Source organism: Lissotriton vulgaris, chromosome 7 (assembly GCF_964263255.1).
Source record: "Lissotriton vulgaris chromosome 7, aLisVul1.2, whole genome shotgun sequence".
Taxonomy (NCBI): domain Eukaryota; kingdom Metazoa; phylum Chordata; class Amphibia; order Caudata; family Salamandridae; genus Lissotriton; species Lissotriton vulgaris.
In genome coordinates this window covers 619,266,670-619,287,387 of record NC_141695.1, presented here as the reverse complement: position 1 = coordinate 619,287,387, position 20,718 = coordinate 619,266,670, and the positions used below count along the sequence as shown (strand labels likewise).

At 44.3% G+C, this 20,718-nt stretch overlaps 1 protein-coding gene across 2 annotated transcripts in view; it reads left to right on the top strand.

Annotated features, from left to right (window-relative positions):
* The window catches only part of ARMC7 (armadillo repeat containing 7), a 141,862-nt gene extending 131,650 nt beyond the window's left edge, over positions 1-10,212 (top strand). For both annotated transcript variants that reach the window (XM_086930786.1, XM_086930787.1), the window contains exons 4-5: positions 981-2,758; positions 8,682-10,212. In XM_086930786.1, coding sequence (XP_086786912.1) covers positions 981-1,321 — 341 coding nt within the window. In that variant the 3' untranslated portion in view covers positions 1,322-2,758; positions 8,682-10,212. The remainder of the gene's footprint in view (positions 1-980; positions 2,759-8,681) is intronic.
* Positions 10,213-20,718: the final 10,506 nt, after the last annotated feature.

The following is a 20,718-nucleotide window of genomic DNA, read 5'->3' as shown; positions in this document are numbered from 1 at the left end:
AATACATAGAGGTTATCTACTCTGCTGAGGAGGATTTTTCCTTAACACCACAGCATCTCCTGTGAGTTTGGTGAATAAAGGTCTTTGGGTTTAATAAGGAAACTACTGTGGCGATCTATTAAATAAGAGCCTAAGCTAGAATGTTGGCGGCGCCATGTTGTAATCCTTTTACTTTCTCTTTAAAACTGTGCGTTTGTGGAACAACCAGAATGTCAAAGCTGTGCAAGACTGATTCTGCGCACACCATCATATATATTGGTCTTAGTCCTGCTAGCTTACAGTGCAACATCTGTACCCCAAACCGGACAAGGTAACAGATTAAATGTGCAACCTCAGAACATGCTAACCCTGAATCCTAAAGGAAATGGTGGTAACAGATTCAGAACATTTTTGTTTGGTTACTCATGCATATCCAAAAAGACACACTAGAAATGCACAACATGGCATTTCAATATATATTGAAGCATTGTGATTCTTGAGTAAAGTATGTGCGCTGCAATAATCAATAGAAGGAAACAGAATAACGTGATTAGCATTATGAGAATAATGAAGAAGATAAAGAGTTCAACCATTTTACTGTTACAGAGAATATATGCTTACATATATGTCCTGCAATATTGTACTCCTACCTAGTGCTACGCATCCTAGTGTGCCCAGGGTGGGTGAATCTGTCAGATACCTTTAGGGTGATCTAACTCCCCCATTACCTATTGATACGTGTCATCAAGGTGTCCATCTTGGTGGAGAGTTGGGAATTATCCCGGGAATCTGCTGAGCTGGAATTCTGGCAACAGTACCTTTTGCATATGCTGCACAATAAAAACTGGTTGCCTCATGACCCAGAAAAAAAGACCTTGAACTAACCTTGCTTATTCGTTCCCAAAGGTATCATTTCTGTGTCCTCATCATCATCACTAACCAGGCCCCTAATAATGCAAAACACAAATGTAATCCTTTCTTCTTCTCCTTTGTTGTTTTAGGTGGTCTTTGCAACTTATGTCTGGACAAAGCCAACAAAGACAGCATTGTGCAAGCTGGTGGTATTGCCCAGGTAATACAGTGTTTGTCCAGTGCCAATGAGGAGACTGTGCTTTCAGCGATCACCACACTTATGTACTTGTGCACAGCTAGCACCCGTCAGCAGATCAGTGCCTTGCCTGTGGTGGAATGCATGCTGCGTTTCTCGCTCTCAGCCAATCGAAGGATCAGTAATCTGGCTCACATCTTCCTGGAAGATTACTGCACCCCAGAGCAAGTAGATGAAGCCAAAACCCTGGGTGCACACAGTGCCCTAGGGATTCCACTACCGAAGGACAACTGAAGATACCCCCCCCCTTCTGGAGGGAAGGTGATATGGTGAAGGGATACAGAGGTCCTCTTACACAACAAGTGAACATAAGAGGGCGGCTGATCTTGGTATGCCCCTTAAAGACTAGTGTTATAAGGGACTGATCTGGGATATCAGGCTGTAGACTGCAGCTAGAAGGCACTGTTCTGCACAAACCTCCAATCTGCAGACCAAGCATCCTTTTAGTGCCCAAGAACCAGTGACTGAAGATCTTGATCACCAAGCCTAGGGCTAGCAAAAGAGGACAGTGCTCTTGGGTCAATGTATCATGTACTGAATCTATGTTGAAATGAGAGCAGTTCTTTGGGGTTCCTCAGCTCAAATCTGAAAAGTTCACACTACATTAAACCTATAATATGGGTGACAAACTTGGGGCCTTTCCTCTCAAAGTTATTGTGATCCAACTCCAAGGACTGGAGCAGGTAAGGGTGGGAGCACAGTTCTTGGATGTACCTACCCCTGCCCAAAGACTGGACCTAGGGAATATTGCTTCTGGTATACCCTGCCCAAAGATCACAGCCACAGGCACTGCTCTGGGATCTCTTGCAGATACAGGGAGAGCTACATTTAACTGGATAATATCTAAACGCATACACCCCTCAGCTTCCTTCACTTGACACTGGGCCCTTCCGATCATCTAGCGGTATATGGCCTTATACTCTGGCGCAGGAAAGAGCTCTGTTCCCCTTTCTCTTGACCATCCTCCACCAAAGGCTGATCTAGTGTAAAGGGGAAAAATAGTAACATCTTATGTTGCCTATCATACCAGCCTAGTAGGACTACAGACCCTGATTGCCGTTCGTACAGTCAGTGAATGCTGACTTATAACTCAGTAGTCTGTCATAAGGTATGTGAAATTGATTTCTTGTGAGTCAGAGGTAATTAGGCCTCTCTCCAAGTACTAAAAAGCAGCAGTATTTATGTGAATCAGGTTATTTGTTCAAACTACTTCAGTTCAAGATTATAGCAAACTATTTATATTGTTTTTATAAAGAACTGACGTTGCCAAGTTCTGCTTGTAGGCACTGAGATGGGCTCATGCATTGCTGCAAACAACTTTTTGAAAGCTACAAATAGCCAGACCTTGAGGCCCTTGTGGAATGAGATGACTGTTTGAAGATCTAAGACTCAGTGAAACAGAATTTTTATGAGAATATGACCTATACATTTCAGTTGCTGGACTCGAGGAACAGCAAAAAAGTGACCTTATGACCACGGGGCAAAATGTGGGCGATAAAGTGAAAGCCTTCTGTTTAGTCAGACATACAGTTAATCACAGAGGTACGTGTCCTGGAGTCGAAGTGGATTGAGAGGCCAGTTTCCCAGAGTAGTAAGACGGCCATATGGTGTTTGTACTATCAGGATTTGGGGAAAGAAATAGGTGGTAGTGACGTGATGCAGTTTTGCAGCGTGAATCTTTCTGGATTCACTATGCTGTGCATATTCCGCCATCTTGTGGTTGGAGTCGGAAAGTGCTTTGTATTTTTTTTTTTTTTTTTTGCTGTGGGAGGTTGCGAAACCTGATCCCTCTGGTGAGGCTACAACCCCCATCGTGTGTGTGCAGGTCCTCAGATTATTTTTTCCGCCATGGAGATCGGAGGTGCCCCGAAGATTTCGGTGAAAAGACAGCAACAGACGCAGCAGGCAGAAGAGGCCCACCAGAAACTCCAAGGAGATAGGTGGTAATGACAGAGTTGCATGAGGGAGAAATCTTGAGCAAAGCAGCTTGTTTGGCGCTGCTCACATTATTCCTCATGCAGCAAGGCAAGTACACTTGGTTGCCTTTACAAAACTGTCCCCAGACGGTATGGGGATTTTCTGCACTGAGCGAATACTTCATCCACAAAGGAGGTAAGATTTTCATCTTGAATGTATGATAGCATCATGACGGATAAAATGCTCCACGCACAAGCGCAGGGCTTTAAAATGTAAGCCGGATTTATTTAAACAAATTCGGAATATATACTAGTCTGTGTAACCTGCCGGTATTTACAGCACCGTGCGGGTACGCATGCAGGATTTTGGTACTGCAGTTCAAAAGCACAAATATTCAAAAGGCGTCCTGGGAAGGGATTATATCCCAGCCTTTATTTCATTTTCAGACATATAGGGTAAGGGGTGTAGTTCTGCATTAAAAGACAGTTTAACCTCTTAACAGTGGCCAGCAAGCAGGGTGCTTAATTCCCGACTATCTACCTAGTGGGCATAACAAATATTTATAAAAAGCACCCAGGGCCCCAGTTTAACTAGCGGCAAAGCCAAACCTTTTGGTTTTGCACGTAGCCCAATTCTCGACTCGGCCCCTGCCCCCTCCCTGATACACATAGCATCAAGGAGGCTTCCAGCATTCCACTGTAAGGGCCATAAAACTCGCCCGTTCCTGGAGACGCCATGAGGCCTTCATCGACCTCCAAGGCCTCATAAATCAGGGCCTTATCTCTGGAAAAGCGCATTCCTGAACAGCCTGGCAGAACTGGGCCTCGAAGGGGGTTTTTTAGGTTCTCAGTAAGAGTCTAAATGAATTAAAGCGCTTCATTTCCTTCCAAAAGGGGAAATTGGCGGTAAAGGTGTTTTTCTCTGCAAAGCCCAAGAGCATGCTATATCTCATACCATAGGGCAACATTTAGCAGTTACTAAAGCACTTGGCTATAATAATGCACTGCAAAGCTTTCACAAGAAATACACGACAAAGCATTTTGTGCAGGCAGTACAAAGCAAGGGTTCACAGCTATGCTGTGCACAAGCCTCAAAGATTGCACTGCCAAACAGTCGCTGATAACATAACACAGCGACCAGGAAACAATTATTTACGATAAAGCATAGGGCATACATTAAATGGAAGCCTCATTCTTGCGCAAACAGGCAGGCGCTGGCAAAATAGCACTAAGTACTAATATGCCCGCAGTGGCTAAGTTCCCTACTGGGCCACTACATTAACAAAGCTAAATTAGTAGGGGGCCTTGTACTTTAAGCCTCATATACATAGACAAAGGGCCCAATAAGCCAAAGCAATATGTGTTCACAAATACAGGAAACGATCTTGCGGCACAACGTTTGCAACATAGAAGTGCAATACTTAGGTGTTCACAAATGCAGAAAACTATCTTTGCGGCACAATGTGCGCAACATATAAGTACAGTATGTATGCACAGTTTTCTAAATTAGATCGCAAAATAGTGATTGATAGCTAATGCTCTATGGACGCTATCCACAGCAATATGTGTTCACAAATGCAAAATAAATTATATTTGCGGCACAATGTGTGCAACATATAAGTACAATATTTATGCACAGGTTTTAAAATTAGATCGCAAAATAGTGATTGATAGCTAATGCTCTATTACGCTATCATATACGGTATGGCCCCTCCATTGCTGGTAATTTAAACTTTTACTTGTTACCTAAAACTTTTACTGGTTACTGCAGTACCTTCACAAGGTTTATACACTACATGTATAACAGGGAAAGAGGCAGGATCACAGATCATGCTTCGTCAGTTACTGCGCCAAATCCAAACAATGTTTATCAGCTGGCTACATAGCATTGTAACAGGCGATGCAAGGGAGGGACCCCTTACTACGAGATATACACGCAGTTGGGTAACTTGGCCTACTAGGCCTCCTAAGACTCTTAGGTGGCAGATAGGAGGCTGAAAGGAGATAAATTCTTCCTATACCAACATGACCAGGTACATTATATCAAAACAGATACAATTGGGTGCATACTGCTATATTGGTAGGTATGGGTGTATGCATATGCGTGCATAGAATACGTAGCTACATGTTATATTGTGGGGTGCATACATGTAGATATAAAGCCAATCAAGAGGAAGATTCACCAAGTACTAAGGTACAGGTGAAGTTCTATGTATGCAATTTTCAGACATGTGTATATATAGATATTTATGTCTGTGTGTGTATGTATATATATATATATATATATATATATATATATATATATATGTGTGTATAGATATATAAATACACGTATTAAGCAAAACACAGTATTACATATGCAAACAGTCCATGTATGTGTTTTAATATACACATATATGCCCCCCTTTTTACCGGTAACATGCACCGCATGGCACAGGGGAAAAATATAAATACACAAATACAAATACGCTGGAAGATAGAAACACTTTTTTCTATGGGGAGCCCATACAATGTCTTTTGGAACACTGTCACACAAGACATTTGAAACACATACCTACTCCCTCCTCTATTCACCACTACGGGACGGCACAACCATGTTTTAAAACTGGCGTGTGTCACATAAACACTATGCACAGTCTCTAAGCACAACAGGCATAGTTATAATGGGGAATTGAGTCTCACACAACAGGACTACAAACCCCAGAAGACAAGTACATCGTTTTTCAAACGCTAGACAGCATTACCCCACCACAACATGTACTTGCAACACAACATTAAGTTGGCTACAATATCAATGGCGAATCACCTTCACTAAGGGGACTGATCGCCTCAAGATGCTGGGGCATACCACAACTACAATCCTCTCATACATACACATTATGGGTGGTTTACTGAGGCCGGTGTAAAATGTACAACATACATAAGGCCCATAACAGACGGTGCTGCAGATATGACACTATGCATACTATAAACGCACTGTCACTTCTAATCCTCTCATACACATTATGGGTGGTTCACTGAGGCCATTGTAAAATATACAACATACATAAGGCCTATAACAGACAGTGCTGCAGATATGATACTATGCATACTCTAAACGCACTGTCTCTTCTAAGGGGCAATTGAGTCTCACTCAGCAAGACTACAAACCCCAACATACAAGTACATATCTACGCACGCTACACAGCATTCATTTCACCAAGGCAATATGTACTTGCAGCACAACATGGTTTTGCTTCTATAACAAAGACCGATTCAGCGTCACTAAATGGGCTGATCACCATGAGATGGGTGGGCTTACCACAACCACACTCACCTCACACACACTATGGGTGTGGCGAGCCCTAAAAAGGTGGAAGTCTTCTCCTACCACAGAGACTGATCTTCACACCATAAGGATGCCGGCAGCTCTTCAAGGGGAGTTAGCCACCGATTCCAATCAGAAAGCCGGCAACTGAGGTTCACTGCGGCCTTTCTGAACACCATAAAGAAGCCGGGGGCTCTTCAATGGAGTTCACCGAGACTTCCAAAGGTATCCCATATGGCCGGCCAACTGCGGTTAGCCGCGACCATAAAATTTGCCAACTACAGTGGGGGGTGCACACCCTTCCACCACGTGCTGCACATACACACAGTAACACAAACGCATTCAAAGCAATACCTCGAACATTGCATATGCCTACCCTATAGCAAAGTAGTTTGACTGGGATTATGTAGGAACACGTACCCCACATGTGGCCCACTGGAGGGGAGCTCCTACTCACCACAAGGTATAAGGGCAAACGTAACACACACCTACCACGGCGTGTTCCCGTTACAACTACCATTACCATCCATAAGGGCAGAATGAACACAAGCAGGGTGCAGTTCTTCAGGCTTCCTGCCTACATGATAAAAACTACACATGGTCTGCACACAGCACAGTGAAAGGTTACGGTGTTCTCCCTTGCACGGAATTACAAGGCAGCTCAATATCAAATAACACCAGGCAATAGCCTAATTAAAATTACGAGACCATTGGCAAGTAGTTAGCCAAAAGGCCCACTGTGCGCGATACACTCAAAGGGCCGTCACCTTCCTTGAACCCAGTGGCCAAACTAAGTCCAGGACAACTTCTCCTGTACAAGTCAATATTTGGATAGACCACATGGGTGGAGTATACTTCGTAAGGAAAGGATAAGAGCACACATATGTGGGCCTCTGCATCAAATACGTATATTAGATATATAGCTGATATAGCATCAGGTACGTTTATATGTACAAGCGAAGGCAGATAATAGGGTAAGGCCTTTACTTCATCTACCCTCTTTTCTCTCCTAAGAACATTAACAGGACGCATAAGCAGGTATTAGCGCCCATGTTCTAAAATACCATAACCATGGCAGGGTGGTAACAAATTTCAACAGGGCATCAGCATACCCCTGCAGTGGTCTGGGCTACCAAGGTGAGCATCAGACAAGAAATACGTACTCCCGTAAATCAGCCAGGCACCCCAAAAAACCATTAGGCCTTATCTACTTATGGTAGTAAAACCGCCCATTGCATCAAAAAAAAAAAAAGAAAGAAAAAGAGCTTGTGGTTGGTAAGGACCATTTTAAAAATAGCACGCACAGAATATAACAAGGAAATCAGGTGTTAGCCTTCACAAGGATGAATGGGCCTAGGACGTTTAACCATTTGAATAAAACATTCAAGGGGGTGGTTCCTGGTCACATGTAACATTATTAAAACAAATACAGATTAATACGCAAAGTAGTGCGTATATGGGTACTTTTCCTCAAAGGAAAGCCGTATGGATACCTACTAGGTAAACTGATAGGCCGATAACTAGCAGGAGGGGCACAGGCCCACTCTACCAGGAAGAAGGGTGCAACAATAGCCTTCCTGGCTAACACACCCTTTCAAGACATATGCCTGGCGGCAACATGGGCTTCAGTGCACACGTTCACGAAGCACTACGGTGTGGATATACAAATAAAGAAGGAAGCACAAGTCGAACAGAAGGTGCTTCAACATATATTCAACAACCAACGCTCATCTTCCACCCAGCCGCCGCAAACTTAACTAAACCGCTACAAAGTCTATGCACAGCATAGTGAATCCAGAAAGATTCACGCTGCAAAACGAATAGTTTCTTACCTGTCGGTGTAGTTTTGCAGCTTGAAGATCTTTCTGGATTCACTAGCGAACCCACCCACCTCCGCCAGAAAGATGAGGCTGGAGAAGCAGGTGGTAATACAAGGATATATATCTATATAGATGTTTGCATACGTAGGTAGACACGTACATGCAAAAGAAAAAAAAGAAAACAGGTGTGTACATGTCAATATCTATATAATATTTATTTAAAAAGTCACCCTTTTAAAATCTACAAGTGTCCCTACACTCTCAGCCCCTTAGGCAATATATATAGTAGACTTACTAAGCAATAAGACAAAATCGCAAGGCAGAAGGGGAAAAAATAATCTGAGGGCCTGCACACACACGATGGGGGTTGTAGCCTCACCAGAGGGATCAGGTTTCGCAACCTCCCACAGCAAAAAAAAAAAAAAAAATACAAAGCACTTTCCGACTCCAACCACAAGATGGCGGAATATGCACAGCATAGTGAATCCAGAAAGATCTTCAAGCTGCAAAACTACACCGACAGGTAAGAAACTATTCGTTAATTGATACAGAGTGCATCAGTCTCTACAGTAGTTTGAACACAGACCGCATACTGTCTATGGTTAATGATGCAGGAGGTGAAATGTTGCACAGGTGGCCTTCAAAATGGCCATTATCGACTGGGAATGACTGTAATATCACTTTTTCTTTGAATGACCCAAGAGGGTCAGTACTGACTTGAAGAAATCATTCCCCATGACCCTTTCCTTGTGTAGGGGACAGAGGTAAGGTGTTCCTCTCTCTTCTCTGAAGGCCCAGCTTTGCCTTCTGTTCAGCTAACTCACTGACCTTAAATCGCCAGAGGTAAATGAAGGAAGAGATTCCGCTGTCCATAATTCAGCCCATGTGATCAACAGCAAATAGAATGAACTGCCTGTACCACTAGTCAAAGGAAAGCCTGCTTGTAGAGAATATAGATAGTTTTGTACTTGTCCATCAGTTCGGCAGAACCGAGAGTAAAGAAACGGGGTAAACTTTGGCAGAGTTTAGGTAGTCAGTGCATGGTGTCTTAAGGAGTAACATCTGCTCTTTGAATACACCAAGCCAGCTGCCACTGACTCGTTAAGAACTGGGCCTAACATGGAGGCAATGACAAATAAGCAAGTTTCAGAATCCACATAGGCTGGGTTTACTGCTTGGCTGATTTCAGTGCATAAGACTATAGATAAAGGAGTGTAAAAACCTTGACAGAAGGAGGGCTGGGGAAGGGAAAAAAAGAATTAGCTTCGTGTTGAATATCTTTTAATAGATAAATTTTTACTTCTGGTGAAAGGACAGAAGTTGAGACGCAAGTACAGTTGCTTGACCATTAATAGAATTGAACAGCAAATCAACGTTACACATGAATTCCAGAAGATTTTTTTCATTAAAGAAAGCTTTGAAGGCAGCTTAAAATGCCTAGTTTGATAAGTGTTTCCTCCAACTTATTTCTGGCGACTTTATTTTGAACAAAGGGTAGGTTAGGAGTGATCTAGAAGAAGAAGAATGACTGCTTTAGGCTTCTTTAAGTTTACTGCTTTGTAGCATTTAAAGTACCTTTGATAGTTTATTATTATGTGTGTTAAATTTGTCTGCAATGTTGATTATTATGTCATTTCATCTGATTGTCTTTTTTTACACCGCATTTTGGGTGTTTATTGCCGTTCTGCAAGAAGAGACACCTCTCTCCACATCATCACCATCTTTATTCTGCCTTTCCCTTCAGCCCTTTTTACCTCACTTTTATTTTCCCACTTGATGCATGCAATTCATTGTTTTTAATAAATGTATTACCTCCTCCCTTTAAATTCTCTTGTGTTTTCTCTGTTCCATTCTTTTTTTGCTGGATTCCCATGGCATGAAATGTTTTTCCCCTCTTCCCTCACACGTATAAGTGTTTCCGGTCACTCTTCCTCATCATGCTGCTGTCATCTTTTTCCAAAAGTTCTCTGTTCATATCCACATCTCTGCTGCGTCTGAGAAGAAATGCAACGGTTTAGTGCAAAGCTGTTGTTTTATATTGCTTCACAAAGATATATAAATAAAACTAATTTTGGTTTGAAAGTGCTTTTGTTGAAGATTGCATTTTTTTCAAAAGCTTACTTAAAATATTTGTCACCTACCAGAGATGGAACACCATGTACACAGTATGATATGTAAACTATCTGGGTGTTTTCTGGGCTTTAAGGCTGGCTCTGAAGCATGTGCTAGTGCATTTAAAAGAGCCCTCTGGTAAGAGTGATCATGTGGATAGCCCGTGTACTCGTTGGAAAAGCTTTTAGAATATGTGTTAGGCTAAACTTGGAGCTTCTTTTTCCATTGGTTGCCTATTTGTCTTAGACCAATGTCAAGTTGCTGCGATTTATTGAGGTATACAATATATTTCCTATAAAAGGCCTCTGCTTTAAACCAGTAAACATTGAATGTAAACAGAGGAACAAGTTATATTGGTTATATTTATATCAGGAGCTTATGTCAGTTTTGGACATCAGACGTGATATTCAAATTTATGTCAGATCATCTTCCGCCAGTAATCTAGCTTTCCTCTATGTCTATCCATAAATAGGGTAAGCAATATGCTAGAGACCACCAAGTAGGAGTCTCTAACCCTACTATACTTCGTTATTTTTTTTCTGTTAAAAGCCCTCTATCGACAGCCATACAAACTTACATTACAAAAATAAAATAAAGCAACTAAAATATTACAATTCCATCATCTGCTGAAAAATTAGAAACACTTTTCAACCAAGGTGCCCTTGTACCAAAGCATTGTTACACCTTAAAAATTCTCTAGCTTACATTTTCAAAATAATTAATGTATAACGTTTAAAAATTCCTATAACCCAAGGCATACAAATATAACATGTTGCATATATTGGATTTTAGAGAGCCACGAATTACACATTCTAGCCTCATGTTTACATTTTGAAATGTCAGCAGGTATTCTAAGGAGCTGTAAAGTTCTGGTTTTAGAGCTCAAGAAAAGTGTTACATCTCTGTATTGCTGAATGCGTGAGGTACACTAGCATTAAACTCCAGTTGGCAGTCCTAATTACTGATTCTAATTTGTCATCGTTAGTGTAGTGTGCCATGTCTTATGAAAAGTTTGAATCTCTTACTGTTTTCTGTATCTGAAATAATTTTTTACGACACTAACTCAGTAATACATTCTACAGATCCAAACCCATAATAACAGTTGCAGCTTTCACACTCCTTTCAAATGCTGGGGAGTCTTCTAGGAGATCCTAATATATACCTTTTCCTAGTTTATTGCCTCCAACAGATTGCAATTAGTATTTTGTATTTGTTGAGCACGTATATCACCCATAGGTCTCATAGCGCTAGCTGATACAAAAAAAAACCAGAAGGACAGGGGCGACAGAGCTAAAATAGCCAGATTTTGAGGGATCTGCAGAATTTTTGGTGATCGGTTTCCAATCGGAGATGTAAAGGCAATGTGTTCCATATTTTAAGAACAATTCTGGAAAAGGATTTACCACTGTTTCTTACTGTGTGGACCCTAGGTACAGTTAGGAGTTGTTCACTGGTGGACTGAAGGGTTCTAACTGGTTGGTGTTTTATCAGTTTCTTAGCTAGATATTGCGGTTATTTACTGTTAAGGGGTTTGTGTACCAGGCAGCAGAGTTTGACATTGATCCGTTTTCTGATGGGGAGCCAGTGTAGGGTCTTCAGACTGGGAGCCGAGGGTGAGCGGGGGGAGGTTTAGGACCAGCCTGCCTCCAGTGTTCTGCAGGACCTGAAACTTTGTTAGATGCTCTTCATTTATGGATGCTAGAAATGCTTTTCTATAGTCCAAGCGGCTAATAATTAGTCCCTGTACGAGGGGCATGCGAAAGGAAAGTGGAATCCATTTGAAGATTTTTCTAAGATTTCTCATTAGACCATAGCTGGTGCAAACTACATTATTAATGTGGTCCGACATGGAGAGTTTGTTGTCTATTACCACTCCAAGATTGCGGGCTGCCATCTTGGGTGGGGGCAAGGTCCCAGAGAGGGCGGCCACCAGTCGTTGGTCCTTATTTTCTGTGCATCACCAAAGAGCATGATCTCTGTTTTACTAGTGTTAAGTAAAAGGTGGTTATTTGTCATCCAGTCTATTATGGCAGTCATGCAACGTTTGAATCTTTGTTTAGTGTCGGTGGGATCTGGTCCAAGGTTGATTAGTAATTGAGTGTCATCAGCGTATGACACTGTTTTAAAGCCATAGCCATATCTTGGCTAAAGGAGACATATACAAGTTAAAGAGTGTTGGGCTTAGGATGGATCCCTGATGGACTCCCTTGTCGATTAACCGGTTTTTGGAGGAAAAGTCTCCTATTTGGACCTTGGATGACTGATCCGTCTGGAAGCTCTTGAGCCAGTTCAGTGCTGAGCCCTCAACACCAAACTCCGACAGGTCAAGTAAGATTAGGATGGCAGATTGGCGTCAAGAGAGAGCCTGATGTTATCGGCCATCTCTAATAAGGCAGTTTCGGTGCTGTGGAAGGTCCGAAATCCTGATTGAGATGGGTCCAGCAGGTTATTGCTTTCTAGGTGTTTAGATAGTTGGCTGTTGACCAATGATTCCATGAATTTCCCAAACAGGGGTCGGAGAGAGATTGGTCGATAATTAGAAAGCTGTTCAGGGTCGGCTGTCTGCTTTTTTAGGATGGGCGTGACTATGGCTTTTTTCCAGAGTGAAGGTACGGTGGATTACGATAGCGAGAGATTGAAAATTCTGGTCAGATTGGGGAGAAAGGCAGGTCCAATTTTAGATAGAATCTGGGAAGAGGCAGGGTCGGTCGGTGAGCCGGATTTAATCCTTCTTAGAGTGGAAGATACTTCTTCCTCTGTGACTGCGTGAAATTCTCTAAGAGAGTTTGCATGCGAGGGAGGGTCCTCAATGTGTCTCTGTTATGGTGGTGTATCGGTTGGTTGGGGAAAGAGTTTGTGAATGTCATTTATCTTATTTACAAAAAAGAAAGGAGGGAGTGGACCCACTCCTGGGAAGTGTTATGCATTAGTTGGCAGGAGGGGGGTTGGTGAATTCCTTCACGATCTTGTATAGCTCATTGTGAGAGTTGGAGGCCTGATTTATTCTATTTCCTAAATAAACTTTTTTAGCTGTGGCTATATGATCCATATAATGCTGGTGTGTTGTTTTGTAGTGCTGTCTGTCTGGCGGTGGGGGGCGGTCCGCCCCAGGCGGCACTATTTGGGGTTGGCCGCGCTGCACTCGAGGTCCGTTGCGGCGGCAACTATAATTTATTTGGGGACACTCACAGACACTACTGTCAGTCACAGTAGTGTCAGTGTCCCCAAATAAATTATAAAGGCCGTCGCAACCAGTGTTGCCAGATTGGGATATTTCCCGCACAAATAGGCAAGATTATTCCCATTTGTGCGGGGGAAAAACCCCAAATTGCTGGCAGCTACTCTTTGGCGTTTATTGGCCCGTTGTGCGCATTTTTTCTAGCTGGGGCGGCACCTCAGCAGTGGCGTAATCATCACAACACTAAATCATCCTTGGCAGCCAGCCCTGATTAGTGATTGGACACGAAGTGCGCTGCGCAGCATAACTATGCCTTGATTGGCCAGTGTGTGTAAATGCTACTGCATTGCATGCACCACCTGAGCTTATTTTAAAAGTGTACTGTACCTTCATGTTTGGTTGGACCTCGGGCGTCTGGCTGGGGGCAGGTCGTGTGAGGGTAATTCTTTTACTTTCGATTCCCCTTGTGGTGCGTGCAGATAGTTAGAAGATTCAAGCAACAGCAAGTACGTTTTCCCCCTAGTTTATACACAGTTTTTTGGAGGTGGCACTTCTAAAAAGATAAAATGCGTGTCACTCTGGGTGTGAGGTTAGGGAAAGGAGGACTCCGCATCGAAGAGAAGTGCTTTTTGTGTTATGTGTAGAGAGAGAGTGTTTTGCAGGGACACTGGGACAAACCTTCACAGTAACAGGGGAAGTGTTTTAATTGGGCCTGCACATGTAAATATTAATCTCTTCGGCAATGGAACATTATTTTGCAGTTTTGTCGAAGGGTAGTTCGCCACTCAGCCGGTTCTTGGATTCCATGTGAACAGATTGTGAGCACACCACAGACTCCATGCGAGGCAGACCCGAGGCGGGCTGTAGACAGTTGGTTAGTGTAAAGTGCCCCTGGGTGTATGGGCGCCCTTCCATAATAGGCCACAGGCGCAGGAGCATGGACAGACACTGGATACCGTACACGGTTATGTGATGTCGACCACGAGCCTGGGGTGCACCATTATTACCTCCGGACAAAGCCTGGCCCAGAGGCAGTAACATGCAGCAAAGTGTTCTAGTGGCGGACGGCTCACTACAGTGAGAGTGTCAGGGCCAGCGAGGGACGTCTTGAGGACTGCGTCCAGCACGTCCGGAGTGGTTGAGAATGTCGACTGTGGCTATGTTCAGGCGAGTGCTCATGTCTGCTGCAGATGTACTGGATTCTAAAGAGGGGTGGGAAGGACCGGTTCACAATCAGCTGGCTGACAAGTCATGCCTTATTTATCTAAACTGCACAAGCAGTGCGATATGCAAAACTGAATCATTTTAAACAAGCACTTTTGCCACCATTTCCAGCATCCCCTTCACAGCACCCTCTTCACAGCACCCCCTTCACAGCACCCCCTTCACAGCACCCCCTTCACAGCCCACCCTTCACAGCTCACCCTTCACAGCTCACCCTTCACAGACAACCTTCACAGCACAACCTTAGTTGTGTGTAAAGCAGTAGAAAGTTCCTTGTATATTGAGCAGTTTTGGGCAACAAACAAAGTGTCAAGTTAACTCTGGTAAATAATTTACCTGCTGGAGAGAGATGGGAGTTTCGTCTAGTGGCAGTTTTCACTTGTGTAAGGTAACCCAGAGGGTTAATATCGTAGCTGCCTCGTATTCGCATTGCTGATGTGACATTCCATGTTTGCAGTGACTTATGAGTGACATTCCACAGGGTACGTAACACTTCAAAAACACTTTATACTGTGTTAAAATAATGAGTTGTATATTCATTGTGCTTTAAGTCATAAGCTTGGACATTTACCTCCCTGCCAGCCAAAAATCTGTTCCTTTACGGTCTGGTTACATTCATCTGCAGTGACGGAATTAATCTATAAGATTTCATAATGCAGACAAATGCATTTCCTTCTGATTACTTTAACTTAGATTTATCTTTAAACATACAGTGTGCCTTTATTTTGAATGCTGTTACCTGAAGGTGAAGACAATCCAAACTAGTGACTGAATAAACCTATTTTGTCCTCCAACCCTCTTCGTCCGGCCTGGTACTGCCCCAGCTGCAGCACTCAAGTTAATTTAGTGATCAGGTGCACTGGACTCACCTGTAGTATCCTGAAGGTACTGCCGGGCAAAGCCTGCAGAGTGCTTGGTGAAACCCAGTGTGGTGGACCGGTCAGCAGACATTGCTGAGGTTACCTACAGGCCCAAGGCCTGCCAGGCAAGGCTACTCTTTGACCTTCTTAGTCACTGTCTCTTGCTGTTACACTAGGTGCTCCTAAGTACTAGTTAGCAGTGCCCCCTTTAAACTGCACCCGCCACCGCCCAATGGACGGTCTACAGGGACCCCTTTGTGATCGAAGTCCAGGTGCTGGTGATGGCTAAGTTGCTTGCTATCTTTAGGCAAACTGGCCATAGGGCAGAATCTGGGCTGTTCACAGCAGCAAAAAACCCCCACACTGTTCCAGTGCCAGCTGCCTGCCAGCAGCACAATCAGAAAGAGCAAGACTGTGAGAGTCTCCCAATGCTGTTTGCGTGGTGAGCATGGTAACAGGAAAACAAACCAAAATTCAGCCACTGGCTGAGATTATCGTTGCAGGCTTTCTGTTGATGGTACAGAAGTGCCGGATCCTGGCTGTGTTTATGTTCTGCAGTGACACCAGACGACCAGGTGGAGGACCGGGCCTGGTGCAAATGTATTTAAGCTGCAGGGCAGAAGTATATGTGTGTATTTAGAGAAGTTTTGACACAGGTCACAACGCTACTCCCTAACAGCCAAAGTGTAGTCGGTTATAAGCTCCTAATTGCAGCACTGGACAACCAGTAGCGCAGCAGGTGCTGGCAGTGGGTGCTTTTATCAGAATATGAAGCGACGTGTTGTGATTCTTCCAGGACCTATAGTATGCGTGACTAACTCATTTTAGTGCGGTGATGCGGACATCAGTACTAAAATGCCTTAGTCCAATCCCTGATGAGTGGTACTTGGCTAAACTGTAATACGCCTGCTGCAAAGGACCTGTGCCATGCATATCAAAGAATAATATTTTATGGGCACAGCTCAGTGGGTTACTGCTTTTGTCACAGAGATTCTGTTGTCACTGTGTAGTTCATAAGTTACATTCGTAATCCAGAACAGTGAGCTATGAACTGCTATCCAAGAGCTGCATGGTACATGTTAGTAAGTGATGTGTTTTTTTTCCAGTCTTTCTATTTTGATGTTGCTAAGAAAGGTTTTTTTGGGTAGAAATACATTTTTATTAAAGTCTATCCTAAACACTGTGTTCTGTTCTGAGTCTGTCCTTCTCCAAACCAAACACTCTTAACAAGTGCCTACCAGCATGGGTGGCATATGAATCTTACACCTTTTGGTCTTCTTTGCATTATGTAACATTTTCTATGCACTAATTCACAAATGTATGATTCATTGTGTCTGGATGTGTGATTTTGAAAATGTGGAAAGGTTTTGCTTTAGGAACAGGGATTAATGGAGTCCTTTTAAAATGCGGACTGTAACATCTGCAGTTGTAAAGCAAGTATACAAGCCTTTGGGCATTCTGGCTGTTAGATAAGATGTTTGTTACAGATAAGGTATGTTTCACACAAGATTCCCTATTAGGCACACTATGTCATACCGCCTTCAATTCTCACCTGCTTTCGAGGCACCATGTTTGTTGAGACTAAGGGCCAGATGTAGGTAAATCCTTTTTTCCAACTCTTAAATACCGACCAATACCGAATCGGTATTATAGAATCGGAAAACGGGATGTAGGTAAAAAATCGGTAACATTTACCGAATCGGTATCACTCGGAATTCAAAATCGGTATTTACCGATTCGGTATTTACCGAATCGGTAAATACCGATTCGGAAATACCCATTCATTCCTATGGTCCTCCTGGCCCATAAGAATGAATAGGATTTACCGAATCGTTATTTAATACCGAATCAGGAATTTGAAAAAAAAGACATGTGAGCCTGTAAACCAATCAGGAACACCCACCACACCCCACAACAAAGGTACAGAGGAACCAACCAATCAGATTCAAGCACCCCTCCCCAGTACCTGGGAGTGGCCACACCCATGCAGGTGCAGAGCAACTGAACAGTTTGGAGAGCAGGAGGAAAGGCAGAGGAGCTGGCTTACCTGAGCATACCTGAGCAGCAGAATGGAGACCCAGGATGGCCAGAAGGATGCAGCAGAGCGCAGGAGGAAGATCAAATTCAGCCCAGCAGAACTACAGGTGCTAGTTGAGGAGGTGGTTAAACACCACACTCAAATTTCTGGAAAACAGTCTCTGCATGTTACAGAGTCTGTGAAACGTACTACCTGGCTTGACATCCAAGCCAAGGTCAGTGCCATTGGGGTCACCCACAGGGACATAGATGACCTCAAAAAAAGATCACTAGGAAAAAAATTGCTGCACACAGAAAAGAAGCTGCAGCCACAGGTGGAGGAAAAAACAGAGCACCACGACTGACAGACCTTGAGGAGCTGGTTGAATCCACCCTGGAGCCGGAGAGTATCCATGGCATTGGGGATGCTGACAGCTCTGCCAGAGCTGCAAGGAAACAAGTTAAGAAACATGGACAGTAATCCCATCTCATTCCCTGTTCCCCTTCCCCACTGTGTGTGCCTGCATCACACTCCAGAACAGGTTTTACTTATGTCCAGCAATGCATCATGGGAGACGTAGTCATAGGTAGATACATCAATGCAGTCACCATAGAATTCAGCAAGGCATGCCACACACTACTTCCAGACGCTGATGTAGACCAGGCTAATGTGTGATAGAAATGTGATTTAATCATGACACACAGGTGAACAACACCACTGACCCAATGTCCATATCTGTCCACAGGAGAGTCATCGCGCAAGACAGCACAGGAGAGGGAGCAGAGGGCACCGACAACAGAGAGGAGGGAGAAGACAAGAGAAAGAGCAGGTCACAGCGCTCATCAGCAAGGGAAAACCACAGCGCAGGCAGCCACTACACCTGAGTGAGCCACCACACCACAGCCCCAGTCACCTCGGTTGTTTGTGACTCAAGACTCGGAACCAGCAGCACTTTCCCCCACACCAACATCACAGTCACCTGTGCAGGGAAGGGCAAGGAGGCTTGATGTGCCCCCTCTCTGGATTCTTCAAACATCATAGGAGAAAGAAGAGGAGTGTGACATGCCAAACAATCCAACTGTGTCAGACAACGCTGGGCAGCAGACTACTCCAAGAGCTGTGCGGTCCAGTGTCCGAGGCTGAAGGTTTACGGGTGAGAGATGAAGGCCAGGAAGGTGAGGGGGTCTTCTGCGGTCTTGAGGCCAACATGGTGAAGGTACAGTTCCTGCAAGCAAAGGCAATGTTGGCAGTTCACAGGCAGGTGCGCAGTATGAATTGCAAGATGGCAAACATCGACCAGGGCACAGGCAACATGACAGTGAGCATGCAGGCGATGGCAAAGGGGATGACAGACATGACCCAGTGCAGGAGTGCTCTATGTGACAAATTAGATAGGGACCACTCAGAGAGGCACAGAGATCGTCTGTGTAAGCGGCAACAGACAAAAGCATTGAACCGCTTTGCCACTGCAACCTCCCTGCTTTGCCGCCGTTCTGTTGCTATGCAGGATGCAATTGTGCACTGTTGCACCGATTTGTCAAGGGGCATGAGTAGAGTCACCTCTGCCATGGAGCTGGTGCTCACGCAACAGGCCGCCACTGCTGGAGACACAGGTGTGGGGGAAACGGATGAATCTACCAGCAGGAGTGGCTTGAGCACTCCTGTCCTTGAAATGCGTAGGAGTAGCAGGCGACAATCTGCTGACCACCGAAAGCCATGAGAACCAGCCTTGTGCATCCCGCACTGTACTGCGTGGACGCAAACATTGAAAATGCCCTCAACCCACAGGACGGGTCACAGTGAGGTTAACTGTGACCACCCAGTCATGATAATAGACATTGTAATACCATGGTGTGGTATAATTTCAATGCCGTAGTGACAATTAAACAACGTACTCCATATACTAAGCCTGTCTGAGTCTCATTACTTACTTAGAAATATTGGCGTGTGATCTCTGCCCGTCTCAGTCTCCCATCTGTTGCTGGTGCTGCTCCTGTTGCATAGGGCTCTGCCTGTTCTGTGTCGTCATCAATGTCCTCATGATGAGTAATCTCCACCTCTGTGCCTTCCTTGGTGGCAAGATTGTGCTACATGGCACAGGTCGCTATTATTTTGCAGCACAGGATTGGAGTATACTGGCATGCACCTCCGCTCTTGTGAAGGCAGCGGAACCTGCTCTTGAGGAGTCCAAATGTACGTTCCACAACGTTGCGAGTAGATCTGTTAGCCACATTGTAACTCCTCTCACTCCTGGTAGATGGATTGAGGTAGGGAGTGAGCACAAAGGACCGGAGGGCATATGCGCTATCGCCTAGGTGGAAAAGAAAATGCCATTAGTTACATACTCATGATACATTCATCTGCTATGACTGTTAGGGTGTGTCAAAGTCATTTACCTAGCAGGTATCCGTCCCCAAAATCTCCAGCAACTAGGCGTGTGTAAATCCCACTGTTCTGGAATATGTATGAGTCATGGGTACTCCCTGGGAATTTAGCCACAATGTCTGTAATGATGTTGCCAGCGTTGCATATCACCTGCACATTGATGGAGTGCGTTGACTTCCGGTTCCTGTAAATGTGTTCTGTTGCTGCAGGTGGGCAGAGTGGGATGTGGGGGCCATCTATGCAGCCTATCACGTGTGGGAAGTGTGCCAGTTGATATAAATCTGTCTTGGTCTTTGCAAGTTCCGCAGGTGTGTCAGGGAAACAAATATAATGATGCATCCTCTGCATCATGGCCTCAAGGAACTTCCTAAAGAAACGGGACAGGCACCTCTGGGACGCACCACCTACTACAGCAATCACACTTTGGTAACTCCCAGAGGCAAGCAGGTGTAGGCTACACGGCACCTGCACATGGGGTGGGATGGCGTGCGCCCAGGGTGTTGGGTGCTCCAGGAGTGGATGCAGGTCCCTGATCAGGTCCAGGATGGTTTGGGGTGTAGCCTGTACCTTTGCAGTATCTCTGGCTCAGTCAGTTGGAAAAGTGCCTGTACACTTGCTCCTCCCTTCTCCATTCCCTCTCTCCTGCTGCCTGTAGCCGCCTTGCTATGACGTAGAAAGCCACCATTCTGGTTACGCTGTTGCATTTTGGGGCCTTATTTTATAGCCTGCACCTGGTTACCACCTGCTTTCAATCCATGGTAAATACCGACTCTTAAATACAGAATTTCATTGAATTCGGTATTTTTTTGGTT